At 42.4% G+C, this 10,901-nt stretch overlaps 1 protein-coding gene across 1 annotated transcript; it reads right to left on the reverse strand.

Annotated features, from left to right (window-relative positions):
• Positions 1-982: 982 nt before the first annotated feature.
• LOC139666915 (keratin, type I cytoskeletal 18-like) lies at positions 983-8,965 on the reverse strand. Its single transcript, XM_071546258.1, has 9 exons — positions 8,911-8,965; positions 8,068-8,474; positions 7,544-7,626; positions 6,486-6,642; positions 4,934-5,098; positions 4,668-4,793; positions 2,811-3,028; positions 2,387-2,415; positions 983-1,378 (listed from the first exon to the last, which is right to left on the reverse strand). The coding sequence occupies exons 2-9, from the start codon at positions 8,464-8,466 to the stop codon at positions 1,263-1,265; spliced, it is 1,293 nt and encodes a 430-aa protein (XP_071402359.1). The 5' UTR covers positions 8,467-8,474; positions 8,911-8,965; the 3' UTR covers positions 983-1,262.
• Between the last annotated feature and the right edge of the window lie 1,936 nt (positions 8,966-10,901).

A 10,901-nucleotide genomic window follows, 5' to 3' on the forward strand; every position in this document is an offset into this window, starting at 1 on the left:
ATAAAACTCAAAAGTGGCTGAAAATCCCCAAATGACAGAAGAGCGCTCAGCATAAATGGAGCACTTTCTCACTCAAGTGGCTATCAAGTTACCAACAGGGGGATTGCTACAAAAAAAAAGTGGTAGAGTTGCACAATAAAAATCAACAGAATCTTCTAAAGTTGACGCCTAGAAATCTTTTTGCAAAAAGTCTCAGCTGGGGAACACAAACCTTGGACACGATTTTCAAGTTTTTTCTTTTCTGCAGGCCTTATTGTGTTCGTATTGGTATGACATTTGACCTGGCCTTGTATCACAGTAACCTAGAATGACAGGACAATAGCTTTTCATCACATCAGTATTTTGTTCACTTCCTATATTGATGTTGTCACATTTTTTTTTTCCATTTGCTACCACACATTCTCGCTGTCTGAAATGTGTTTTTACAAGAAACAGAGACACTTACATTTGTTATATGAATGTGTGCATACAAACACACACACAGAAAGACACAGAAACCCATGCACACACACACACACACACACACACACACACACACAAAGGCCTGTCATCTGAGACCACTGTATTTGGGTCACTCCAGGTTTTTGTAGTTTCTGCCCTCTTGGTGCAGTTGAGAATCATAGTTTCCCCGGTTTCCCCCTCCCTGCTATTATGTTCCCTGCGTTTCGGTCCAAGCTTCTTTTACATTGTGTTTCACTGATACTGTAGAGCTGATTTGGCTGAATTTGGGTTTCTTTCTCATAATGATTTACACTGAAACTACCATGTAACACATTGCTCTAGGCTATTGCTGCGACATCAGCAGATCTTTGAGACAGTATTTCTATTTTTTTTTCAAATTCAAGATAATGCAAATACAACAAAATCTCATGTCAGTATTTAAATATTGACTCACAACTGAGGTTCTTATTCATTTCATAACAGCCTTACATGTTTCATCAAGAGCCGTCACAATCTGCAGGTATTTATTTTGTCCTTTATTTTCAAAACAGCCCATCAGATCATTTCAGAGGACGATTACATTGTGATTATGAAATCCTGAATCCATTTTCTAGAGGTTGAGCTTCCTTTACAGTGTTCATCTGCTCAGAAGCTTCTGATGTTGCTGACAAGGAGGAACATGTCGGTTGCACATTTCTTTTACCTGTTACAGTACTTTGTTTCTTACTTAAGACATTAAAATAAAGACACAGATACAGAGTAGGGAAGACCCAGGAGAGATTTGATCCACATGTCATTTTAGAGGCTGGGGTCGAGTCGTCTCACTTCTTGCGCTCCTCGATCTGCTCCACCTCGCTGGACTCATCCACCACCTTGCCGTTGATCATCGTCTGAGTGACGACCTTTACGATCTTCCTGGTCCTGACTTCAGGTTCTTCTGTAACTCACAGAATAAAACCAGGGTTATTCCCTTTTTTTTATTATTCACTATATCATTTATCTTTGCCTGTGTGATGTGGCAGACCATGCATGGTTAATGCTCTGGCACAAAATCAAAGGCAACAAGGGAAAGTAATTATTCATATTTTGTCTTGTGGAGCAGCTTTGAAAAGAACCACTAATATATGTATATTGTCTGCAAGTATTACTATTTGATTTGGTGAGGCTTAAAGCTACAATAGGCAACTTTGCATGATGCTGGATGCAAATGGCAGCGAGATGTAACTGTTGAAAAATTTGCATTTCAATACCCAGGAATCCTGTAACGTGACGTCAACCTGGCCGGTCTGTGATTCTTCATACCAAAGGGACGAGAGAACCAAACGATCTAACACTGGTTAGTCTGCAGTTGTCTCAGGACGGAGCACTCGCTCAACACAATTTGTATTTCGCTCTTAATTTTTCATTTGTCATTTCCTGTGGGCGGAGAAGTATCAATACCCGATACCAGAATTTAATTTGGGGAGATAGGACGAATCTACAGGATCTCAATAAGTGGGGATGGGATGCTTTCCACTACTGCAGCACCACTTTGTGATTCAGGCAGATAAGACGGGTGTATTTTTACATAAAAATCCAAGTACAGCTTTAATAACCCAATATAATGCGTAGGGGCTGTGAGGGTAAGAAAGAATAAACAAGGAAGTCAAAAATGACAATAGTAAGCCTGCTGAGATTAAGAAAAAACAGGCCGTGCCATAAAATATGAAACTGTTAAAGCGACCCCAGGGAAACTATCCATTCAACAACGGGTCATATTCCCATCAGAATGAGCCAATGTTGGCCGACTAACAAGAGGTGTTCTACCACAGTGATATCCTGTAAGAGCTGCCGTCTTTGCCATGTGGAAAAGGTGTACTGACAACTTTATAACTTTATCTTGTAGCAACTTGCTTGTGATGACAGTTTGTTGATCAATTCAGGAGGTAAAATAATCTGTGCTTACTTTTTGGAGGTGGAGGTGTTTCCTTCACCCTGTAGGACAAAAGAATACAACAGTTTAATCCAACAGAACCTTTTTTCAGTTTATATGTATATCTGCTGCAAGTAGGACACTTTAAGTTGGGATGGGAGTATCAGTAGGCATCAAAAAGCTTTAAAATGCTACATCCTTGCAATTACAATTTAGGTTTTCTTCTAGTTTAGGATTTTGAGCCACTATTTTATCATGATTCTTTCAAGAAAAATGTACCAATGTTTTTTTAAATAGAAAATAATTTGCTCCATTGCGTACTGAGATGTGCTCTACTTCAACAAAAAGTACTGTTGTATCAGTAACTGTATTGTGAGTAACGGGACTGGCAGCAGTGTCCAAAACGTTCCCAGCCCTAACCCAGTCCTGCATACAAGGGAATGAGGGAACCACTCACACTTCCTCTCCCTCCAGCAGCCTCCTGTAGGTGGCGATCTCCATCTCCAGGTTCTGCTTGATGCGCAGCAGCTGCTCGTAGTCGGTCTTGTTGCGTTGCATGTCCAGACGCAGCTGAGACAGTTCGTCCTCCAGCTGGGTCAGAGTGGCCTGGAGACGGTCCATCTCCATAGAGTACTTATGCCCAGTCTCCCCCAGGTTGCCCTCCAGCACTCCCACCTGGCAGCAGCACATACAGGTAGAGGTTAAGACAATAACTTATAGAATAACATACACTACAAATGCCATGTACAACAAGGTAGCAACAAGTAACTGTTAACTATCACCACTAAATGGCATTTTCAAGTTAATGCAAACTTGTCCCTCGCATTATTTCAAGTTGCTATGTGTAACAATTTAAGATCAATAAATCATTCCCACATTAATTACTGTAAACAATGAGACCATTGCCGAGAAGATTGCCAGCCTGTACACTGCATTTTACACTCTGTGCCTCCAGGTCAGATTTTGTGAGAAATTTGCTGGGTTGCTTTACGGCACAAAGGGAAATTGCTTTATGGCACAGTTTGTTTGTTTTTACTTTGCATTAGCCTATATTGTCATAATGCATATTTGCTGTTATTGCTCTAAACCTCCTTCTTGCTCTTCAACACAGAGCGATGCCAGAGAGGGGGACAAGTGGCAACATCCTCTTTGTGAGAGCAAGTAACAGGGTTTATGGGAAATGTGGTCTTCATTTTGATATAAACACTAGCATTAGCATGTGTGATAGAGGCTACCAATTGTCTCGACCATGGTCTCATTCGTTTATGGTAATTATACTGAGGTATCACAATTAATTTGACAAAAAATGCACATAGCACATAGACATGCACATAGCACCTTACAGTGGTAGCACAGTCTACATCAACCTTAATGGCAGCCATTTTAACAACACCATGGTAAGATTGTATAAGTCACTGACGTGGTTGAAAGATGAAAGCCCTATAGGCTTAGCTCAATATTGTTCAGACAGAGCATACATATTAATCTGGAGAGCATGTAGACCTTTTAGGTTCACAAAGGAGTTGTCACTGTTCAAACAAGCATCAGACTTGTAAAACATAATTCACAGTTCTTCACAGAGCCAATATTGCCCTGAATGTTTACCTGTGGAGCTCATCCATTTACGACCTTCACCACTTGACCAGGACCAGTAGGGACTGTTAGCGCCACAATATCTCTCTATTCAATACTGTGGGCGAACTATCAGGTTGAGCAAACACACCACTAGGTATTTTTGTCTCCAGTGAAGACCTCAAGCTGCTGTATGATCTGTTTTCACATGTTTAGCAGTGACACAGACAAAACCTTTGCTTGTTTGACTCTGGGTTCTGTCGCATTGATTGATTATATGAGCAGAGTGAAATCGCTGTGTACATTGTATCGCTGTTAGCTCTTTGTTGACAAAGAGAAAGCAGCTGTGACCTATAGATAGGCCTGACGTGTGCAGGAGGGAACAGGTGGGGAAGAGGTGAGGTATTGGGTTTTAAAGAAGCGGTGAAATGGTAGTTAATGTGAGACTTTATTAATCCCTGCAGGGAAATTCTCTTTTTGCTTGCCTTTTTGCTCAAGATATCTCATCAGTGTGATTGCTTGCTGAGGGGCTTGAACCTAAGTTCTTTAATCACTAGGCCACCCTGCCACCCCTACATTGAGGACGAAGGTATACTGTGTCCCCACCATCGCAATCCCACTGTCCAGGAAAGTAATATCAGTCTATGGTAATTTGGCTACGAGGTTGGTATGCCCAGAGAAAGAGGTGTTTATTGTAGTCTACACTGCTGCTTCACAGTGTTTATGTGTGTGTATACTGTACCTGCTTGCGCAGACTGTCGAGCTCGACCTCCAGCGCCTGCAGGAAGCGTCTCCTCTCATTGAGCTCACTTTGGGCACAGCGCAACGCCTCGTTGCTCTCCTTCACCTCCGACTGCACTGCCTCCAGCTGTACAGCACAAATACACACACACCAAAAGGCTATCTCATGTCTGTAGTCTATTAATACAACATTTGAGAATGCAGAAACTCCTAGATAAAGCAGAACATAACTACCTGAGAGAGAGGGAGATTGGAGGAGAGACTGACCTTCTTCAGGTACCAGGCCTCGGCTTCCTCCTTGTTTTTGCGGGTGATGCCCTCATACTGGACCCTCAGCTCGGCCATCATGGACCCCAGGTCGGGGCCCTGCGCTGCATCCACCTCCACATTCACCTGCTCATTGGCCAGACGCGCCTTCAGGGAGACCTTCTCCTGCACAGTACGAAGAGGGGAGAGGACTGTGGTCAGCGCTGCAGAATTTTAGTCTGGACTTTAAACCTTGGAAATGAACTCATCAAAAGCCTGGTCATGACAAAGTAGTTTGGGTTGGAGGCCATATTGGAGGTCCACAGCTCTTGGGCAAGAGTGGCTGTGAATAGCTGATTGCGTTTCTAAACGACTGTAATCTATCGCTACACGGTTTAATAGAAACTATTCTGTTTTTACTTGGGAACTTCTCTTTTTTATCATTCATAAATTTGAGTGTGTTTTTTGTGTTTAGATCACATCAGCTTTGCTAGCCAGTGAATCATAATAACCAGTTGGATAACTATCACTGTTTTGTAACCACATCTGATCTGATCTGGTAGTAGGAGCTAGTGTTTGTAGTGGCTAGTAGTTGCTTGTTTACATTATCATCAGTTGCTTTGCTAAACTTGCCTGCTGGCTATTAGCTAGCTAACAAGTCAAAAAACAGCTGTTTAGGTCAATTGCGCTGACTCAACTCATAATGTTTTGGACTAGAGACGAGGGCAATTTTGGACTAAAGACAGGAGTGTTGTGTTACAGTAACTTAAATATGGAAACAATTATACCTTATCAGATAATTTACATTCACGTATAACATTACTGAATTGACATACACCCACATCATGACTATGTTTCTCACATACTGTATATGTGATCTGCGATGATACTCTGTTTTACTCAAACTGTTCGTGGCTCATTCATTCATTCATTTATTTGTTCTTTTTTTATTTTTTCAAATTGTCTCAGCTGATACAGGATAACATTTTCAGATAAACCTCTAACTTGGTACTCAGTCAAGACTAGTGAGAGCAGAGCAGTGTGTGAATGTCAGACAGTCAGGTACCAGTAATAGGCCACATCCTGGACACCACACCTGACTGTCTAAACACACACACTCCCTGAAGCTGGATGGGCTCAAATAATCTGGTTTTGTGTGTGTGTGTGTGTGTGTGTGTGTGTGTGTGTTCATGTACAAGCATGTGTGTTATCATGGTATCTAGAAGCACAGTGACTACAAAAGGTAAGGTGTGGCCAAACACATTATCATGTTTCAGATACTGAATACTGTTAATACAAACACACATACACATGCACACTGCTGGCTTCTGGCAACCTATTGTTTCAGCTGTGTAGAAAATACAAGCATTGGAATGTATTAACAGCCTTGTGGTTTTTCGGATGATATCAGTCACGCACTGGCCCTCATACACCTCTAAGAACCCACGATACTTCAGAAACGTTCTACTTTTCTCCCAGGTAGATGCTTGACAACTTGCAAAGCGATTGGGCTGACGAGTAAACACTCATTGATCATATTTTGACGTGACCTTTGCCTCGGAAGGGATCTCACCTCTTCGTGATTCTTCTTGAGGAAGTAGAGCTCCTCCTTCAGGCTGTCCAGGTCTCCTCGGAGGGTGGCGATGAGCTGGTCATGGTCCGACTTGGCTCTCCTCAGAGCCTGGCAGTCCCTCTCTACGGACTGGCACAAGGTGGCCTCCGCCTCCCATCTGCGTGAACGAACATAGTGGGGAAATAGAACAGGGAAAGGAGGTTGCAAACAAGCAGATGGGTACATTCAATTAATTAATTTGAAAATCTCATTACAAAGTGCAAATAATATAATTTGGATGGAGAGCTTGTGAAATTGTGATGGGCAAACCATCTCATTTGTGATTACTACAGCAGAATAAAATACAGCTAATATCGTGATTCATTTTTCTGCCCTATGACACATATCGTCACATTTTTGTATTGCGATATATTGAATTTCGATATATTGTCCCATCCCTAACACGCACAAACATATTGTTACTGTCCAGTGAAAACCTTGTATCTCCAAAACTACTGTATTCAGGAACTAAGAAAAACAGCCTTGTTTTCAGCTTGAACACTATGCATTTTTGAGTTTATCCGGAGGGGTTTAAGGCCAAATGTGGTAGAATTTTCTCAACCCATGAGAATGTAATGAGCATGTAACTCTTCTACTGAAGGTTTTCACATGACTACAGCTATATATGGGGACACATTTTGATGCTAACAGCTACAAATCATTACCAATTGATATATCACTCCTCCACAGCATGCCATGAAGCATACCATCAACACATTGTGAAAAACACAAGCGGTGGGTGTATCCCGGCTCCAGCATCTTTCCTTCTGCTCCACCTTGCCAACTGTGGATACTTCAGAAATGGATGATGTCTCCCTGACCCGCACCATCTATCACGTCACTGTGCTGACCGATGGTGGAGCTGTTAGTCTCCTGCGGGTGCGTGAGCACCGTGGGAATGGGGCTCTTATTTCGCAGCCTGACAGAAAGGTCATTTATTCACATTGCTCTGCAGTCTGGCGCTCCCATGTGAACACTCGCAGGCAAGTAAAAGAAAAGAACCTCTGTGTGACACTCACTTGACCCTGAAGTCATCAGCTGCCAGCTTGGCATTATCAATCTCCAGCATGATGCGGGCGTTCTCCAGCGTCTTCTTTCTCACCTGAGCGGGGAACCGGGACATGTTGGAAAATTTATAAAATCAGGCAATGGAAGACGAGAAATATTATGCGCTTTTTCTAATGCTAAACAAACCTGTTTCATATACTGTAACTTGCAGACAGAAAAACACACACAGTGCACTCACTGAACACCCACTCAATGTGTTTCACCCTCCATTGGGCGGCAGATACAGATCCTGAATCTGTAAAAAAGCTCGCTTTGGTGGGAGCTTTGTGCCTTCTGCCATCAAGGCTCTCAACAAACTGCCTCCATAACATCTATCTATCTATCTATCTATCTATCTATCTATCTATCTAAATAAGGAGGGTGGTAACAGCATCTTTGGTTTCTCACACAATCCGTAAGTTCATTCTTTCTTCTTTCATAGGGCTATATCTTGCATTTGAACACTAATAATCACCAGCTCATTTTGAACACTGACCTCCTGCCCGATGACATGTGCCTGGTTCATCATGCCCTCGATGTCATGGCCCTTGGGTGCCCGCTCCAGCATGAGCTGCTTGATCTTCACCTCCAGCTCGGCGTTGGACCTCTCCAGCGAGCGCACCTTGTCCAGGTAGTTGGCCAGCCGGTCGTTCAGGCCCTGCATGGTCTCCTTGTCGCTGGCCCCTACGCCGAGGCCGTTGAAGGAGAGGCTGGAGCTCAGGATGTTGAGGCCGTTGCCCACCGACAGAGAGCGGGACAGGGACAGGGTGGTGGCGGAGGACAGGGAGGAGACGGGCGGCTTGGAGCGGATGCTGCGTCCGCTGTCCCTCAGAGACATGCTGGAGAAGGAGGGCTGGCGCACCGACAAGCTACGTACGGAGAGGGTGGAGGCCATGGTGTCCGCTGCAGCAGAGTTGGATTGACAGGTTTATTTAGGGCACAGTGTTCTTATCAAGCTACCTGGAATACACTTTGCATTGTGGACTCAGTGTGTCATTAAGGAGTATCTAATACACAGACAGTGGCTGGAAATGTAACTTAAGTGTCAATAAAAGAACAAGCCAAGTCGAAACAAGAAGGATAATGGTTAAAATTCAAGTGCTGTAGAACTAAACATTATGTTTCTCTTCTTGTCTCAGTTCAATACTATGACACATTATTTTAAAATCATGAAAAAGAATATGGAGGATTTTTTAGACTTCAAGGCATCTCCTCCATGTGTTTCAAATCTGCTTTTTCCTGCGTAAAATTGAAAATTTATAGCATAATCAGTCAGTGACATGACATAGTGTCAATAGAACAATGCAAGAGCAATAAATAAAAGATACCAGACACTTACGCAGAGCTTTGTTCTTCACTAGGTCTTCTATGGAGATGTCTTGGTCAGGTTTTGACCCTGATGGTGCAAGTGACTGTTGTTGCTGGACCAGATTTCACAGGTGAGTTGGGCTGCAGGGGCTTGACTCTATTTGTTGGGTGGAGCCACCGCCGGTGCGTCCAATCAAACTGCACAAACAGGAGATTGCAATGTGACACCTTATACACTGAAAAAAATAGCTGTGGTGCACAATAACTAAACCAGTCGGTCTAAATGTGTTTTAATTCTAAATTGTAGTAGTTTATTGTCGGCAACATCACAGGTTTAGAAAAGTTGAAACACTGAATTACTGTGCTGCAACATAAAAAAACCCCAACATATACTCTCCCCAAAATCTACAATCTATGCTGCTTACATCTAAAAAAAAACATTAGTGTATAAACCTGTTCATTAGAGTTTTCAGTGAATTTATTATAGAGTTTATTTGATTTTTTTCAGTGAATTTATTATAGAGTTTATTCGATTGTTTCGAGTTTTTCACTGAATTTGAACCCTGTTTGTTTCAACTCCTGTTTTAAGCCATATGGGTTTGATCTAGGTGTTAATGTAAATAATGGTGATAATAAAATAATAATACAATAGGAATAATAGTGCTGATAAAGTGATTCAAATGCTCATGAAGAAATTAATGATTAAGTGGAAATACTAAATGCAGTGGCTTGGCCATGATGACTCACCACTTCCTCTATTATGGTGTTAAACAACAGGCAACATCCCCACCACTCCTATACAGTACACACACACACTGAGCTGTGTTTGGCCTCATATCTCCACACAGTGACATCAGCCTCCTCCAGTCTTCGTCTGACCTGATTGGCTGCAGTTGGGGATTGGCTGCAGTGAACCTGTGCTGGCTCCACAGTGATCCTATTGAGCGTGGACACAATGCAGAGCAACGTGAGAAGCCGGCTTCACCTGAGGACGGCCCAACGACGGGACGGGGAGAAGCTGGAGGAAGCAGGAACAATGGAGAGCGAGAGAATTAAAAGAAAGGAAAGACCCCTGAGAAATGCAGGGCGTAGGTTTGGCCGCGCTGGAAGCCTGGCTTATATTCACACACGCTTACATACCTGTTTTTTTTTTAACATTCATAAGTCTCCTCTACCCTCCTTTGCTGTTATACTTATAATCCTCTCTAGATGCATGTGACAAAGAGCAGCGTGCAACTTTTCAATATAAAAACTAGGAGGCTTGATTCCTCTGGAGAGCATTCTTCTCTGGAAATCAGACAGTGACACTGACCTGGTTTAATACCGCACATGCCCCCCGGCCTGTCCACACACACACATACACACACACACACACACACACACACACACACACACACACACACACACACACGCACACGCACACACACACATAAAGAAAGAGAGGAGAGAGGTCCTCCAAGCATTTCAGACCTAAGTGATCAAATTTAGACTAAACACAAACAAGACCGATTTAATTTCAGGGTTGCAAGGTGGTTAGTGGCCTATTCAATGTGGAAAGATACTATTATACTGCTTGTAATGTGGATAAAGTGGTTAACATTATAGAAGTCTTCCCCTTCATTCATTTATCCTGCATCTACCAACCAAGACAGTCTACAGACAGCAGACAATTTTCAAATGTTTGGTATACAGTAGAGTCATATATAAAATGTAGAAAACATATCATTATATATGTATATAAATATAACAAAACTGCTTTTTTTTTTTTTTTAAATGATTCCTATTGGGCATGCATACACTAAAAAGTGGGACAGGCAATGGTGACATCTGTGTCTAAAAGGGACAGGAGTTCACTTTTAAACAGCTTGCAACCCTGAATTTAACAATCAGCGTTAGCTATGTGGATGCAGTGTCACCTTGTGGACATAAAGAGGTAATACATTACATACAAGACAGATTAGCTCAAAATACTAGTAAGTAAAGTTTATTTACCTTTCATGGAGCAAAGTTACAAAGTGCTTC

The sequence above is a fragment of the Centroberyx affinis genome, unplaced genomic scaffold, assembly GCF_046629955.1.
Source record: "Centroberyx affinis isolate AG114_WGS23_722 - 3 ecotype Tasmania unplaced genomic scaffold, CSIRO-AGI_Caff_v1 ptg005195l_1, whole genome shotgun sequence".
Lineage (NCBI taxonomy): Eukaryota > Metazoa > Chordata > Actinopteri > Beryciformes > Berycidae > Centroberyx > Centroberyx affinis.